The 18,375-nt window shown below is 41.2% G+C and overlaps 1 protein-coding gene across 1 annotated transcript in view; it reads right to left on the reverse strand.

Moving 5' to 3' along the window:
• Positions 1 to 4,978: 4,978 nt before the first annotated feature.
• LOC125457850 (ubl carboxyl-terminal hydrolase 18-like) overlaps positions 4,979 to 18,375 on the reverse strand; it is a 45,917-nt gene continuing 32,520 nt past the window's right edge. The window contains exons 7-12 of the mRNA XM_048542540.2: positions 17,068 to 17,163; positions 16,310 to 16,468; positions 12,636 to 12,767; positions 11,852 to 11,913; positions 6,809 to 6,860; positions 4,979 to 5,093 (exon numbers count right to left, since the gene is read on the reverse strand). Coding sequence (XP_048398497.1) covers positions 6,818 to 6,860; positions 11,852 to 11,913; positions 12,636 to 12,767; positions 16,310 to 16,468; positions 17,068 to 17,163 — 492 coding nt within the window. The 3' untranslated portion in view covers positions 4,979 to 5,093; positions 6,809 to 6,817. The remainder of the gene's footprint in view (positions 5,094 to 6,808; positions 6,861 to 11,851; positions 11,914 to 12,635; positions 12,768 to 16,309; positions 16,469 to 17,067; positions 17,164 to 18,375) is intronic.

Consider the following 18,375-nt stretch of genomic DNA (forward strand, 5'->3'; position numbering starts at 1 on the left):
CTAGGCGGATGAGAGTGTCGGTGGAGGGGGACTGGTCGGGCCTGCGGGACAGGAAGAAGCAGAGGGCCTTGAGGCCGTCTCCATGCGGAATGCAGGTGTACAGGGACTGGACGTCCATGGTGAATATGAGGTGTTGGGGGCCAGGGAATTGGAAGTCCTGGAGGAGGTGGAGGGCGTGGGTGGTGTCACAGACGTAGGTGGGGAGTTCCTGGACCAAAGGGGAGAAAATGGAGTCCAGATAGGTGGAGATGAGTTCGGTGGGGCAGGAGCAGGCTGAGACGATGGGTCGACCAGGGCAGGCAGGTTTGTGGATTTTGGGAAGGAGATAGAAACGGGCCGTGCGGGGTTGGGGAACAATGAGGTTGGAGGCTGTGGGTGGGAGGTCCCCTGTGGTGATGAGGTCGTGAATGGTGTCGGAGATGATGGTTTGGTGCTCGGGTGTGGGGTCATGATCGAGGAGGCGGTAGGAGGTGGTGTCGGAGAGTTGGCGTCTGGCCTCGGCGATGTAGAGGTCAGTGCGCCATACTCCCACTGCGCCACCCTTGTCTGCGGGTTTGATGGTGAGGTTGGGGTTGGAGCGGAGGGAGCGGAGGGCTGCCCGTTCTGCGGGGGAGAGGTTGGAGTGGGTGAGAGGGGTGGAGAGGTTGAGGCGGTTAATGTCTCGACGGCAGTTGGAGATGAAGAGGTCGAGGGAGGGTGGGATTTTATGCCCACTTCGGCCTTCCACTGCTTGAGGCAGCAGCACTTCAAGAAGGCAGCTTGTTAATGTTTTCAGGTAAGTGACCTTTTTTCAGAACCATTCTGTTCTGAAGGGTCACTGGACTTGAAAACAGTATCTCAGTTCTCCTCCACGGATGCTGCCAGACCTGCTGAATTTCTCCAACATTTTCTGTTTTTTGTTTTTGGACAAAGCAGTCTGTGTCACTGGCACCACATCCACAACATTCCCTCCTACCCCCTCCTGATGAACAATCAAACCAGAGATACCATTTAGAAGATGCACTGCAGAAATTCACCAAGGTTCCTTAAACAGCCAGTTCCAAACCCATGACCACGACATTTCAAAGGACAAGGGCAGCAGATATATAGGAACACTGCCATCTGCAAGTTTCCCTTCAAGCAACTCACCATCCTCAGTTGAAAATAGTAGGCTCTCTGTTGTGGTATACAGTTTACCATCAATCACTAGATAGATCCAAGACAAAGGAGGACTGGTGACAATGAACTATCTCAAACAATCCTTAACTAGTGGTAGAGGTGGCAGATAGCAAAAGATATCAGGAGTGGTCGTCTGTGAAAATGCCAGAAAATATACTATCCTATTTTATGTCTACGTTATAGCAAAATGATATTCCAATCACCAGTAAACCAATTTCATCAGAAATCACATTCAGATAAATCATTTTAATCCATTGGTATGAACGTGCACAATTATACAAGGATTAGCAAAAGAAGTAAAATCAACAAAATATGTAATGTTTGCAAGTTTCTTTTGAATGTAATAAAATGGCCTGCGATACCATGAGCTGCAGTGGCAATTTCAGTTTAACATTTTTACAATGCTACTGTTAATTTTTATCTTGATTATTTATCACACTTTCACCCCCCCAACTCTGTTTAATTCAAATTTTGTATTTCTTTCCATTTTAAAATCAATTTGATTAATTCCATTACAGCCATTTATGTTCTGAAAGTCTTTGCACACATGTCCCTTTTGGACAGGTTGCTAAATTAACTCAAGATAGCATTTTTGGTAGTGCCAGCAGCAGAGTACAAACAGGCACATATTACGACAGTGTGGCATTCAGTAGCAAATATACAGTTGTTTGAGAGTTAAGAAATGGATCAAGTTTCAGTTTGTTGCCTTGGGCAAATATATTATTCCCCAACAACTCAAACTAAAGCACAAAGTGCTGGAGATGTTCTGCAGGTCTGGCAGCATCTGTGGAGAAAGAAACTGGAGTTCTGAAAAAGAGTCATACCAGACTCACAGCATTAACTCTGCTTCTCTCTCCATAGATGTTGCCAGACTGCTGTTTTTCTCCAGCGTGCATTTAGTTTGGATTTCCAGTACTCAGTATTTTGTTTTTACTTAAATGGAAACTAACCCAATAGAGTTTTTTACAAAACAGAAGGTAGACATTCAACTCTGAGTCCGTCATCTGAATATAAACTAAAACAACTGTGGATGCTCTAAATCTAGAACAAAAGCAGAAGTTGCTGGAAAAACTCAGCAGGTCTGGCAGCAACAGTGAAGTAAAATCAGAGCTAACGTTTTAGGACCAATGATCCTTCCTCAAACTGTTTTGAGGAAGGGTCAGCAGACCCGAAACATTAATTTTGATTTTTCTTCACAGATGCTGCCAGATCTGCTGAGCCTTTCCAGCAATATCTGTTTTTGAGTCCATCATCTGGTTCAAATCAAGAAAATTCAGAAAGATTTAATCATACAATAGCAATTTATATTTATGTAGGGCTTTATCATCATGAAACAAACCAAGGGCATGATGTCAGAGCATTATGAAAGAAATCATGACACTGAACCACATGAAGTGATATTTGGTCAGATGAACAAATAATCGATTAAAAAGAGTAAAAATTAAGGAGTGTCTTTAAGGAGGATGAAAGGGAGTTAGTGAGACAGAAAGGTGTAAGTAGAGGTTCAGAATTTGGGACTTAGACAACTCTACACACAGCTACCAATGATGGAGTTATTTTCAGCTGGAACACATATGAGGAAAGAATCAGAGTTTAGATATCTGAACTGGGTTGGAGGAAATTATAATCTAGGGAAGGGCAAAGTCGAAGAAAAGAATTTTAAAATCAAGACACCAATTGATCAAGAATTATTGAAGGCTAGCAAGCATAGGGAAATGGACTTGCAGCTCTTTAAGGTATTGACAATATAGTTACAGAGCCTCAAATTTACTGATTATAGAATGTGGGAGACAACCTAGAAGTAGTTGCAACAGGGCTGACAAAGGCATGAATGAAGGTTTCAGCAGCCGGTAAACATGAATCAAAGGCGAGGCCAAGTGGTAGTACAGAGGTTTACAAAAGCCATTTTAGTGATGGCACGAATATAATGTTGGAAACTCACCTCACAGTCAATGGCATATCAAGGAGTGAACAGACAGACTTCAATTCAGACTGTTCAGGGGGAGGGTTAGAATTGGTAGTCATGGAATGGAATTTGGAGCAGGGACCGAAAACAATGCCTTCAATCTTCCAATATTTAACAGGAAGGAAATTTCTGCCCATCCAGTACAAGGCGTTAAATAAGCAGATTGATAATTTAGCAACAGTAGATGGTGGTAAGGTTGAGCTAGCTGTTGCCATCATATCACTAAAAACTAATGTCAAGCCTTTGGGTGCTGTTACCTCAGGTCAATATGTTGATGAGAGTAGGAGGGGGATAACTTATGATACCAGGGGATGGCATCAGAGCAGGAGCAGAAAGAGAAACTACTATACATGTTTCTCTGGCTGTGATTATAGACATAAGGATGGAGCCTCATGCGAGCAATCCCACCAGCCAAGTGATAATGGGAACACATTGGAGGAGGATGGAGTTGTCAAATATGTCAAAAATTGCAGACAGGTCAAGAACAGTGAGAAGGGAAAGTTTACCAATGTCACAGACACAGAACACATTTGTAACTTTGGTAAGAGCCATTTTGGGACTGCGACTGAAGTAGAAACTTGTCATTCAATGATTTGCAGTGAGTAAACAAAAGAAAACTAACATTACAGCAAAAAAAATTAAGAAATGTAACAAGCACTGCTTTACTTTGCTTAAATGTGTTACTATATTTAACAGATCTTAACACAAGATTATAGAATCCCTACAGTGTGGTCCATCGAGTCCATACTGACTGTCCAAAGACCATCCCACACACCTGCTACAGTATCCCTGTAAACCTGCATTTCCCATGGCTAACCCACCTAGCCTGCACATCCCTGGACACTATGGGCAATTCAACATGGCCAATCCACCTAGCCTGCATATTTTTGGACTGTGGAAGGAAACCAGAGCACCAGGAAGAAATCCGCGCAGACGCAAGGGAGAATGTGTGACACAGACAGTTGCCAGAGGGTGGAATTGAGCCCAGGTCCCTGGCACTGTGAGGTAGCAATGCTAACCACGGAGCCACCCTATAACAACACAAAATACAAAGTCTATTCATTCACTTTTCATATAGTTTTCTAATCCTTCTCATAATCTAACAAATCAGCAATGCTTTTTGTGTTGACAATCCATGTCCAATTTTTAAAAATTAAATGACAGGCTTCACCCAAAAGTCCAATTATTACTGGTTACATTAAACAGTGATTGTTCACCGATATGTCAGGGTGTCAGAACCAAGTCCAACATGACTATCCATTCTAGCAGTTTATTTCAGTATGACTTACTTTGAAGCTTGCCTGCAGCGGAACTCACTCTTCTCAAGTCTGAAGACTGAAGCCAGTTGACTTTTCTGGTTCAGCAGATTCCATTTGGAGCCTGTGGTGGATTCTCTCATAGAGACATTTTATGACAAGCTGGTTTAGAATTTTAATATTTAATTCAGGTATTTTTAAAAAAGGGGGGAAAACTAACAAGGCATGGATATTTGGAAGTATTTTCAATATCTCTGATGCTTGGGTAAGTTTGATTCTCAATCTTTGGTAATCAATACAGAATAGTTTCATTATAAATTGCAAGTAAAAGTCTTGCAAATTTCATATTTGTATGACCTTTTTCAGACTGAGTCAAAGTTAACAATTTTTATTTGGAATATGATTTGAGAACCAGTTTACTCTTCATGGTTTCAGTAGCATTTTCCCATCTTTTTGGTAATGCAAAACTATTTTTAACAAACCAATGTTTCAAAATTGGAAAATGTTTTGAACTCACTTGGCATTCAGATTTAGTAAGATTATTTTTCTGATTTCCAGCCGCATCCTCGTGATTTAATTAGAAAATATTAATATCTCCAAGCAGGTAATACATTTTATTGAGAAGCTATGATAAAATGATAAAGTTATAGTAATGCATTGAAGAATGAAGAAGGGTGCTGATCCCCAGCTGGATGACAGCAAAGTCTGTGTTCCTACAATTAAGGGAAATGAGAGTTATTGGTCCCAATTAGTTGATATTTGCAAATACAATCGATATTAAGGATGCAGAAATAAAAGTAAATGCTATATGATTCCTATAAAGAAATTTCATTTGTTTGGACCCATGGAAGTTTTCTTCTATTTTCTATTTATGCGTGTATGAGAACACACAGAAGCTGAGTTCTGAAACATCATTGATTGTTGGTATATAAGAGATGGGCCTTGGGCTCAACATTCACAAGACAAAGGTCCTTCACCAGCCTGCTCCCACTGCACAACACTATTCCCATGACAGGCGTCCGTACAATGTAGATCAATCCCTGTTTCTTGGGAGTTTCATCTCAATGAGAGCAGACATTCATAATGAAATTCAGAATGCCTCCAATGTGACAATACAGGCTTTGGCTTTCTGAGGAACAGAGTGGTTGCTAATAAGGACCACAAATCCTGCAACAAGCTCATAAACAGAAAACGTATTGGTGTAATGTAAACCCAGATCGTTTGCCAAGTGTGGCTACATACAACTTTATTACTTTGACTGAATGCATTCAATGGATTTTCCCATTTAACAAGTACTAATAATTAACAGTAATAAAGATACAAACTTTAGATATAAACACTTATAGTTGGCACTTAATATTTAATGACCTATAATGCTCTTTAGAAAGTGTCTCATAATAATTGGTTTGATTTAACTTATTGGTAGAAATAAGGCAGATTTGAAAACAATGCACATCTGCTAATGTGGTATTCTGTATCCGCCTTTCTCGTTGTGGCATCCTCTACATCAGGGAAACCAAGTGGAGGCTTGGGGACCGCTTTGCGGAACACCTACACTTGACTCACAGCAAACAACTACACCTCCCAGTTGCGAATCATTTCAACTCCCCCTCCCACTCTTTGGATGACATCTCCATCCTAGGCCTCCTGCATTGCCACAATGATGCCACCTGAAAGCTGCAGGAACAGCATCTCTCATTCCGCTTGGGAACACTGCAGCCGAAGGGTATCAATGTGAACTTCACAAGCTTCAAAATCTGCCCTCCCCCGACTGCATCCCAAAACAAGCCCAGCTCGTCCCCACCTCCCTAACCATTCCTCCCACCTCAAGCCCCACCCCCATCTCCTATCCACTAACCTCATCCTGCCTCCTGGACCTGTCCATCCTCCCTGGACTGACGTAACCTTCCCTAACTCCCCACCTACACTCTCCTTTACTGGCTCCAACCCCACCTCTTTGACCTGTCTGTCTCCTCTCCACCTATCTTCTCCTTTATCCATCTCTATCCACCTCCGGCTCGCTCCCTATTTATTTCAGAATCCCCTTCCCCTCCCCCATTTCTGAAGAAGGGTCTCAAACCGAAACATTAGCTTTCCTGCTCCTCTGATGCTGCTTGGCCTGCTGTGTTCATCCAGCTCTACACCTTGTTATCCCATTTTACAGATTGCCTTGTTTTGTGCTCCAGGTTGGTCGTGTTAAAACCAGTGCCAAAAGTGATATTCCATGTCCAATTCTGCAACACTAAGAAACTGATCACTTTTGTGTGTTTATACTATGAAGATAACAATTGGATTACAATTCCTGCACCCAGAGGTTGGGCAAAAAAGTACCAAAAATCTCAGTGAGTAACTTTTCAAAATGGTTTTGAAACCAGGATTTACGCTGTAAACATGTCATAAATATTTCAATAAGTTATGGATGACTAACCTGAAACGATCAATCCATCCTTTTGTAAAACAGAAGATAAGCTATTCCGCTCCTAAACAGAATGAAAATTGTTAAACTATGATAGTATATAGGATGTGCATATGTTTACATGCAGCCAGAAGCAGTGCACTACTGTTAATTATGGATCCAATGTACAGAGAAGACATTTTGCTGATAATATTACGGAAAAGCTCGAGCATCAGTTTAGCAATTTTACCACGGCCCAGAGCTGGCAATGAGATGCTACGTCTGCGAGCAGATGAAAGCAATGAATAAAAAGTAGAAAAGTGGGTAGTCGTTACATAGTTGTTTCTCATGTATTAATCACCAGTTGGAGACTGGTTTCTAAACACTAAAATCACCACACGTGATGTCTGCCATGCCGACATCAACACTGGGCAAGTCATGCAGCATTATTGATTTGATCATTAGTACTGCACCAGGAGTTCTGGAACGTTAAATTGAAATTCGTTTTGCCTGCCATAGCAAGGCCATTGATAGGCAACAAAATCTAGCCTGATGATAGTCCAGACACACACATGGCTGAGTGGACAAATTCCACCCCGACTCCATCTACAAGTTTGCTGATGATACCACTGTTGTAGTTCAGATCTCAAGCAATGACAAGACACAATACAGGAAAGAGATCGCTTGCTTAACAGTATGGTGTAAAGACAACAATCAGACCTCAATGTCAGCAAAATGAGGGAGCTGGTCATTAACTTCAGCAAGTGAAGTGGAGGGCACAACCCTGTCTGTATCACTGGAGCTGAGGTGGAGATGGCTGAGCGTGTCACATTCCTGGGAGTAATGATCACCAACAACCTGTACCGGTCCAATCATCTCACGTTTATGGTATACAGCAACGTCTCTACTTTCTCCAGGGGTGCAGGAAGTTCAGCATGTCCATAAAGACTCCTACAAATTTTTATAGATGTGCCACAGAAAGCATCCTATCTGGATGCATCACAGCTTGGTAAAGCAACTGCTCTTGCTAAGACTGCAAGAAATTACAGAGAATCAAGAACAGGCCCAGTCCATCACACAAGCCAATATTCTATCTACTGACTTGATCTATACTTCCCACTGCATCAGGAAAGCAGCCAACATAATCAAAGACCCCTCCCTCCCCAGTTATACTCTCTTCCACCCTCTTAAGTCAGGCAGAAAATATGAACATTTGTATAAAAATACAAATAGATTCAAGAACGGCTTCTTCCCCACTATTATCAGACTTTTGAATGGACGGCCTTAATATTAATATTGATCTCTCTCTGCACCTTTTCAGCAGCCATAACAATGTATCTGCACTCTGTTTAGATTAGATTCCCTACAGTGTGGAAACAGGACCTTCGGCCCATCAAGTCCACACCACACCTTGGGGCATCCCACCCAGATCCATCCCCCCATAACCCACACACCCCAGAACACTACAGGCAATTTAGCATGGCCGATCTACCTAGCCTGCACATCTTTGGACTCTGGGAGGAAACCGGAGCACCCAGAAGAAACCCACGCAGACAGGGGGAGAATGTGTAAACTCCACACAGACAGTTACCCGAGGCTGGAATCAAACCCGGGTCCCTGTTTTGAGGCTGTGAGGCTGTAGTGCTAACCACTGAGCCACCGTGCTGCTGTTCTATTACCCTGGTGCACTTGTATAGTATGATCTGCCCGTAAAGCATGTAAGACAACATTTTCCACTGTACCTTGGTACACATGACAATAATAAATCAAATCAAACTTGGCAGATGTCAAGCCTGAAGTATTACATTGAACTTCATATATAGCCTATTATTGAAATCATTTGTGTAAGGGTGCACTGCATGCATTGCTGCATTTGAGTCTTCTCTTCCCCTACTTTAGAATTTTGTTGGCCTGTAATGACCCTCACAGATGAGTCCCAACACTCTACATCATGGTAGCACTTTCATCAACTAGGGAGATTTTCATAATATTTCTTAGATAATGAGAAGATCAATATATTGTTAATTGGTTAATTATTTCACCTGTAGGGAATTATCCTAAACCTCTGGATTATTTCTGTCACCCTCAAAAAGCATCAAATTAGTTCACTATTAGAACGTCCCTTTGTATTAGGTTTAAATTGCTGAGCGAATGATAACAATTGAAATCCAATCTAACCCCTTGTTAACAACAAGACAATTGCATTCTACACATTAAATCACCTAAATCTGTCAATTCAGTATAAACTTTTTTTTGTGTTTCTTTCCTTGCACTTAGCTGTGCAGCAGCTCTCTTGTCTGAACTACTCCCCGAAGAAATTAAAAAGTAGATGTGAGTGGCTACGCTTTCTCAAATATTTACAGAAGCAGTTACAATTACAGACTTTTTTGGATTAATTTTAAAATACCTACATACATATAATAGACTAAAACTTTGTGGAGTGATCAACAATGCTGATCATGGACAGAAAGCATCCCCAAGATTTTATGATGCGACACTTGGTGAAAAGGGTGGAAAATAAGGGAGTGTATCCTCAGAGTGACTGAAGGCCCCACAGATATGCACTCAGTAGAAGAAAGTCAACAGAACAATAGAAGCCAATGCCAAGAGTTGTATATAGAACATAGAACAGTACAGCACAGTGCAGACCCTTCGGCCCACTATGATGTGCCAACCTATTATCCTCCTAAGATCAATCTACAGTGCATACTCTACATTTTATTATCCTCCATGTGCCTATCCAAGAGTCGCTTAAAAGTCTCTAAAGTATCTGACTCCACTGCTGGCAGCGCATTCCACACACCCACCACTCTCTGTGTAAAGAACCTAAAATTATGCCGCCTCAAAATAATCATTTCCATCCTCGGAAAAAGTCTCTGACTATCCACTCTATCCATACCTCTCATCATCTTGTATGCCTCTATCAAAGTCACCTCTCATTTCTCTCCGCTCCAGTGAAAAAAGCCCTAGCTCCCTCAACCTTTCCGCATAAGACCTGTTCTCCAGTCCAGGAAGCATCCTGGTAAATCTCTTCTGCACCCTCTCTAAAGCTTCCACGTCTTTCCTGTAATGAAGTAAGTAGAACTGAACACAACATTCCAAGTATGGTCAAACCAGAGTTTTATAGAGCTGCTGCACAACCTCACAGCTCTTGAACTCAATTCCCCTGCCAATGAAAATCAACACACCATTTGCCTTTTTTACAACCCTTTCAACTTGAGTAGCAACTTTGAGGATCTATGGACATGGACCCCAAGATCCCTCTGTTCCTCCACACCACCAAGAATCCTGCTATTAACCCTGTATTCTGCATTCAAATTCGACCTTTCAAAATAAATCACTTCACACTTTTCTGAGTTGAATTCTATCTGCCACATCGATGCCCAGCTCTGCATCCGGTCAATGTCCTGTTGTAACCTACAACTGCCTCCACGCTGTCCACAACTCCACCAATCTTCGTGTCATTGGCAAACTTACTAAACCGCCCCTCCACTTCCTCATCCAACACATTAATAAAGATCATAAAGAGCAGAGGTCCCAGAACAGATCCCCGCAGAACGCCACTGGTCACCGAGCTCCAGGCTGAATACTTTCCATCCACTGCCACCTTCTGATTTCTACTAGACAGCCAGTTTTGTATCCAGACAGCCAAATTTCCCTGAGTCTCATGCCACCTTACTTCCTGAATGAGCCTACCATGTGGAACCTTAACAAGTGCAGGAAGGGATTTCAAGATCTCACACAAGTGGTCAAGGTCAATGAGTGTTTTGTCAAACGGCATGTCTGGTCAATCCATCACCATCCTCAGCAATTGCTCAATTCCTCTTCATTCACCTAGTTTAAATCTATAAACACACTGACAGTTAACCAATGCAACCTGTCAAATATACTTACAATGCTTGCTAACGGTTCCAACTTGCTTGCAGGAGGTGATGCATAACAAGAGACAGCATCAGTTAAAAGCACAGGCATACCCCATGTATATTTCAACTCTTATGCAGGAAAGGACGATGTACTGGTTGAGATGAATGGCATCATTTTGTGCCACTTGTCCTATGTAATTGTTGCTAATAAGTTTAAAAGTTTAGTGAATTGGCGCTGTAGCACCCATTTCTTAAACTACAAAAATAGCATCTTCGATATGCATGTGAACCTCTGATGGGATGTACGCAGGATCACATATTTTATAAAGGTGTTTCCACAAGGATCTAGAGTGCAAGGCATAGAAACTGCCCAGCTCAACCAGTGCATGCAAATGTTTCTCTAATCCCCTTGAATTTCCTTCCTTATTTTCTCTTCGAAATCTATCATCATAACCAACTATTTTCTTCTCCCTCGCATATTTGTCTAGCTTTCCATTAAATGTATTGATACTATTCACCTCAGCTACTTACTAGTGGTTGTGACTTCCTTGTTCTCACCATATTGTGGGTAAAGATTTGAAAATACATCCCTGAAACTAAAATGTTGCGACAATGTATTCACTCTTATTTGCAATATTTGTATGATGTATGTATTTACCCTAATTTAAACATTTTTGAGCATTTCCATTTTGATGCTTTTGTTTGAAAACAATTTTGCAGAATCCCTACAGTGTGGAAACAGGCACTTCGGTCCAACAAGTCTGCACCAAACCTCCAAACAGCATCCCGCCCATACCCATCTCTACCCCTTTCCTCTGTAAACCACCTAACCTAAACACATCCCTGAAAACTATGGGCAATTTGGCATGGCCAAAACATCTAGCCTGCACATCTTTGGACAGTGGGAGGAAACCAGAGCACCCGGAGGAAACCCACGCAGACACAGAGAGAATGCGCAAACTCAGTCGTCTAAGGTGGGAATCAAACCTGAATCTCTAGTGCTGTGAGGCAGCGATGCTAACCAATGAGCCACCTTGTGAATACATTTGACTTAAAAGCACAGTCTTAAAAATGTTCTAATTCCTACATTCCAATCCCATTGTTTGCAAAAGATGCTTTTTAAAAACCCTGAATTTTAGCTTTACTATTAAAGTTGACAATAATCACCTTATACATTCAGCAAAGTTAATGGAATGTATTACAATAACCTTACATTTGAGATTGACCTGGTGAGGAGCTGGATCCAAAAGTCTTTTTAACATCTTCCCATGTTGCCTAAAAAAAGCAGAGATCTACAGTGTTCATTATATAATTGAACTGATACAATCTGAAAATTCACATACAACAGTATTATTAGTCAAATAACACAGGTTTTTGAGAGACCTTGTGTTTCTCCTGACTTCTATAATCCATGCGCAATACAATTTTGATCAAAATGCACTTGTGTGTGACACCAACTCCACAAAAGTAATTATTAACTGAACAAAAAAAAACTTAAAAATTTGGATTTCACTTAAATGTCACAAATCAGTATTTTTGGTACAGTGGTGGGAGTTTCACAGAACTGATGTATAGTTTGAGATTTTAATTATGTCCTAAGAGTTTTTCAGAGTGTTTAAATAGTTTTGATTGTAAGTATTTCAAGCAAAGAGAAGAAATACATTTTAATCAATCAAGTGAATAAACTAACTCGTATTTTGGAACAAGGAAGCGCAATTTTGACAGTGTATATTAAAGCATGATGCACAGATAAATTAATTAGCTAAAATTGCATAGAACATCAAAAAATCATCTGCCTCATAATGTGTGACTTCTGCTTCGGATTTATTTCTTCCAGCTAATATGTAAACAAGATTGGCAGACTGTACTTCAGGTAGTCAGGCAAAGTTTATAAATAACCAGTCTCAAGTAGCCCATAACAGAAACAACTGTATGATCTGAACAATGGGAGTAGTATTTAGTTTAAGTGGTCTTATCTTAAATATATGAATACTTACTCCCGTAACATGTTCATCATTGAAACAGTACCACTCTATTTCCTGAATATTCCTTATATAAGCATAATAATGGCCAAAGGATGCAATATCCTGATGAACAATCACAGAGATGAGTTCGTATTGTGGGATATTCTGCAATGGGTAAAGCAAATTATTTAGTAACAATAGATGTATAACACATTTAACATTTAAAAAATGATCCAAGCTACAGAAGGCATAAGTAAGAGTGATGCTGATTCAGGGTAGGGGAATTGAGAAAGAGCAATCAAAGTTGAAAAATTGTTTCCTTTTAACATTGGAGAGAACAAAAATGGCAAGATTGAGTTCTCTCCCAAAATTACTCAATCAAAAGAGTTGCCTTCAATCATGGGAAAATATGTAAGGCTAGATCAGAGAAACTGCATTCAGAAAAACAGGAAGAGATTGCAGAGTACGAGGAGACTAGGGCATCAGGCAATTTATGAATGACTTAAAAAATTTCAATTTATTACATTGGAGAAAGGGGGCACTAGTTTAGATGAACAAGACTAGGATGGTAGATTTGTGGGATTCAGAATGGAAGTGGATTTATGGGGCCAGGGTTTTGTATAATCTAGAAATATAGTGGGTGAGAAAAGCCTCTCCACTGCATCTTGGCGGCAGCCACCCCAAGCTTTAGTGTGTCCCTCAGCACATAATCCTGGATCTTGGAGTGCACCAGTCCGTGACATTCTGTTGATGTCAATCTTTGCACTGGAATACCAATTATTTTTGGGCAGACTTTCACTGAGTTGATTATTCTCTGGATGTAGTTGATGATTTTCTTGGGAACAGGGAACAGCCCATAGAGCACAGAGTCCTGTGTCACAGAGCAGCTCAGGATGGATCTTGATAATAACTACTGTCTCACTCCTTAAGCCTTCTTTGAATTGGAGCTGTGTAACAATCTCTTCCCCACCACAGTCATCTCGAGGGTAGTAAGCGTGAAGGATATGAAAGATAATGGTCCGAGAAGTAGTTGATGCATTGGTGATCATCTTTCAAGATTCTATAGAGTCTGGAACAGTTCCTGTACATTGACTGGTAGCGAATGTAACCCTAATGCTTTAAAAAAATGGGAGGTATAGAGAAAACAGAATTGTTGACTGTTAGCCCAACGTTGATGGTCGATACAATGCTAAAGTCGATTACAAAAGATTAACCAGCAGAGCACATGGAAAACAGTGACAAAATCGGACAGAGTCAGCACAGATTTACAAAAGGAAAATCATGCTTGACAAATCTGGAATTTTTCAAGCATGTGAAGTTTATAAGACCAATAGATGTAGTTTACTTAGACTTCCAGAAGGTTTTGATAAGGTCCCACATAAAAGATTAGCTTGTAAAATTAAAGCGCATGGGATTGGGGGTACTGTACTGACATGGATAGAGAACTGGTTGACATACAGGAAACAAACAGTAGAAATAAATGGGGCTTAAGTAGCAGGTAGTGACTAGTGGGGGTACAGCAGGAATTATACTTAGACCCCAACTATTTACAATATAAATAATTTAGATGAGGGAACTAAATGTAACATCTCCAAATTTGCAGATCGCACAAAACTGGATGGAAGGCAGAACTGTGAGGGTGATGCTAAGATGCTTCAGTGTGATTTGGGCAAGTTGAATGAGTGGGTGAATGCATAGCAGATGATGTCCAGTGAAATATAGGAACAAAAACAAAGTTGCTGGAAAATCTCAGCAGCACTGTAAGCATCTGTGAAGAAAAAAACAGACTTAACGTTTCGGATCCAGTGACCCTTCCTCAGAATGGGTTCTGGGGAAGGGGCAACTGACCCGAAATGTTAACTCTGTTTTCTCCTTCACAGATGCTGCCAGACCTGCTGAGCTTTTCCAGCAACTTTGTTTTTGTTCCTGATTTACAGCATCCTGTAGTTCTTTCAGTCTTTATACAGTGAAATATAGTGTGGATGAATGTGAACTTGTATACTTTGATAGCAAAAACAGGCAGGCAGATTACCTGAATGATAATTGACGGGAAAGGGGGAGGTGCAACAAGACCTTGGTATCCTGTACACCATTCACTGAAAGTAAGCATGACGGTGGGGTAGGTGATGAAAAAGGCATATGGTATGCCAGGCCTCATAGCGTGTAGATTCAAGCACAAGAGAAGGGATGTTTGCTGCAATTATACGTAGCCTTAGTGAGACCATACTTGGGTACTGCGTGCAGTTTTTTTCTCCTTATCTGAGAAAGGATGTTTTGGCTATGGAGGAAGTGTAACAAAGGTTTCCCAGACAGATTCCTGGGATGGCAGGACTGAGGTATCAAAAAAGGTTGGATTGGTGAGGACGATATTCTCTAGAGTTTCGAACTATGAAGTGAACCTCATGGAATCCCATGAAATTCTAACAGGGCAAGAGGGGGTAACACAAGAAAGATGCTACCAATGATCAGGGGGTGCAGAATCAGGTTCACAGACTTAGGAAATGGGCTAAAACATTAAGGGCTGAGATGAGGAGATATGATTTTACCCAGACAGTGGTGAGCCTGTGGAATTGAACTTCTAAGGAAATAGTTGACACTAAAATGCCGAGTGTTTTCAAGAAGAAGTTAGATATTAGGGTTAAAGGCATTAAAGGGTATAGGAGAAAGCAGGAACAGAGTGGTGAGTTAGATGATCAGCCACGAGTAGACTCAAATGTCGTCGTGGCCTACTTCTGCTCCTATTTTCTATGTTTCTTTGGTTGCTTCTTATCCAACAGAGAGCCCTCTAGAGGTAACAAAGTGTGGAGCTGGATGAACACCGCAGGCCAAGCAGCATCTCAGGAGCACAAAAGCTGACGTTTCGGGCCTAGACCCTTCATCAGAGAGGGGGATGAGGAGAGGGTTCTGAAATAAATAGGGAGAGAGGGGGAGGCAGACCGAAGATGGAGAGAAAAGAAGATAGGTGGAGAGGAGAGTATAGGTGGGGAGGTAGGGAGGGATAGGTCAGTCTAGGGAGGACGGACAGGTCCAGGAGGCGGGATGAGGTTAGTAGGTAGGAAATGGAGGTGCCGCTTGAGGTGGGAGGAGGGGATAGGTGAGAGGAAGAACAGGTTAGGGAGGCGGGGACAAGCTGGGCTGGTTTTGGGATGCAGTGGGCGAAGGAGAGATTTTGAAGCTTGCGAAGTCCACATTGATACCATTGAGCTGCAGGGCTCCCAAGCCCTCTAGAGGTAATGGTCACTCCTGCGGCTACGTCACTATAGTTCGAAGGTGATCTTCCTCCTGATTACTGCGGCCTGCTTAACTGACTGTTTAAATTAAACTTAGTGTGTTTTTTTAGGGTGAGTCATTCATTTTTCATTTAGCAGCAGCAATGATGACAGCCTATAATGGTGGCTTTGTCAAGGCTGCAATGTTTCTGGCTGCTTAACTATGTTGGCAGCACTGGCAAGTAAGATATCGCTCTCGTTCACTTGCCGTTCATGGTGACAGCCTTTAACTAGGCCAGAACTGGTAAAATGCCACCCTAGGCTCCTGACAATGGCCTGTGCTGGGTTTGACCCAGATTGTGGTCCCGGCGACAGAGCTTCTCAACTTGAGAAAAGTCAGCCCTTTGTCAATGTTTGAATAGGTTGAAATGGAAGGTCAGTCACTGTGATCTGGAGAATGGAAAAATTCACACACTGCCTGCATGCCTAAAAACACACCTTGAGGTTAGGAAATTCTTTTTTGCAATTCTCCGAGTTGATGCTTTCTGGAAATTCCATATAATTATTGTTTTTGACCACTTTCCTCAAGCTTGCAGCAAAGCCAAAGTGTTTTAGCTGTAGACATAGTATTTGTGGCCAAGAACGCACTCTGTAGCCCTGTTGAAGAGAAAACAATTGTCAGAAAAGAAGCATTTAAAATAATTTTCATACTAGACTAAGCATTACTGAAATTAAAAGAAAGCCAAAAAACACCAAGTCTAGTTGTAAGTTGTATCCTACATCACTGGGAAGCTAGTGGTATAATGGCAATGGTACTGGACCAAGCTAACATTCCGGAGACATGGGTTCAATTGTCATCTTGGCAGCTGGCGAAATAGGATTTCGATAGAAAATGGTGAATCGTAAAAACAAGCCTAATGCTGACTGTATAATCACTACTGATTGTCACAAAATCAGGTCTGGTTCACTCATGTCTTTTACGGAAGAAAAATCTGCCTTCCCTACCCAGTCTGGTCTACATGTATTTTCAGATCCTCAGCAATATGGTTGACTCTTAGCTGCTCTCTTGAGCAGTTAGGGATGGGCTATAAATGATGACCATCAATAAATGATGGCTATAAATAAATGATGTATGCTCACATCCCAAAAAAGATTTTTTAAATTACTTTTCAAATACAGAAATGGCAAATGCCATACTGACTGTTTGACATAAATCTAAATTGAAATATTCATCTATTTCTTAAGTCAGTACTTACATGTTGTGTCGTTGTCTTTTCTCCACATTGGTCACAATAGCATTTGTTATCACCATCTAAATTTTGTGATTGAAAGAAGCCATTCAGGGAATTCATCTAGTTAAACATAAATGTTTTCAATGTTAAACCAGCAAAAAAAATCTGGTTTACATATTCTGGACAGGGACATTAATGCAATCTAACTTTAAACATATTATGGATAGAAGAGACAATTTGTCAAATTATCAAACATAATTTATATTTCAAAGTGAATTATTCCCAGATACTGTTGATTCCATGGCCAGTTTCACAATAGTTATGATATTGGGCACTTTGATAGTTATGCCTACAAACATCTAACATTATAGATCAAAAACTCTATTTGTTGGAGAAAAAAGTACTTTTTTCACCCCATACACTTGTTTAGTGATTTGGTGATGCTAGGTATTAAGACCATAAGATACTACAGCGGAATTAGGTCATTCAGCCCATCAAGTCTGTTCTGTCATTTGATCACGGCTAATTATGTTTCTCAACTCCATTTTTTTTACCTTCTCCCTGTAACCTTTGATCACCATAGGTGATCAAGAACCTATCTGTCACTGTCTGAAATACACACAGTGACTTGGCCTCCATAGCCTTCTGTGGAAACGAGTTCTATGGATTGATTAACCTTTGGCTGAAGAAATTATTACACATCTCAGTTCTGAAGCTCGTGCAATCTCTGAGGCTGTGCCCTCAGGTCCTAGCCTGCCTGGCTAGTGAAAACATCTTCACGACCACTCTATCTAGGCCTCACAGTGTTCTGCACATTTCAATGAAATACCCCGTCATGTTACTAAAGCCCATCAAGTACAGACCCAGAGTCCTCAAATGACAAGCCCATCATCCCTTGTGACCAGACTTGTAAATCTCCTCTGGGCCCCCTCTGTGGCCAGCAATTCCTTCTTTAGACATGGCACCCAAAAACTGCTCACAATATTTTCAAATGCAGTCTGAGCACACCTTTATACAGCCTCAGCAGTACATCCTGTTCTTGTATTCTAGCCCTCTTGAAATAAATGCTAACGTTGCATTTCCTTTCCCAACTGCCACTGAACTTGCTTGTTAACCTTAAGATAATCCTGAACTAGAAGTCTTTAAGTCACTTTGTGCTTCAGATTTCTGAAGACATTCCACATTTAGAAAATAGTCCATGGCTCTATTTTCATACCAAAGTACATAGCTCATACTTTCCCACATTGTATTTTGTCCAGTACTTCTTTGCCAGCTCTCTAGCCCATCCAAGTCCTTATGTAGACTCCCACCTCCTCAAAACTACCTGTCTTT

The sequence above is a fragment of the Stegostoma tigrinum genome, chromosome 14 (assembly GCF_030684315.1).
Source record: "Stegostoma tigrinum isolate sSteTig4 chromosome 14, sSteTig4.hap1, whole genome shotgun sequence".
In the NCBI taxonomy this organism is placed as follows: Eukaryota; Metazoa; Chordata; class Chondrichthyes; order Orectolobiformes; family Stegostomatidae; genus Stegostoma; species Stegostoma tigrinum.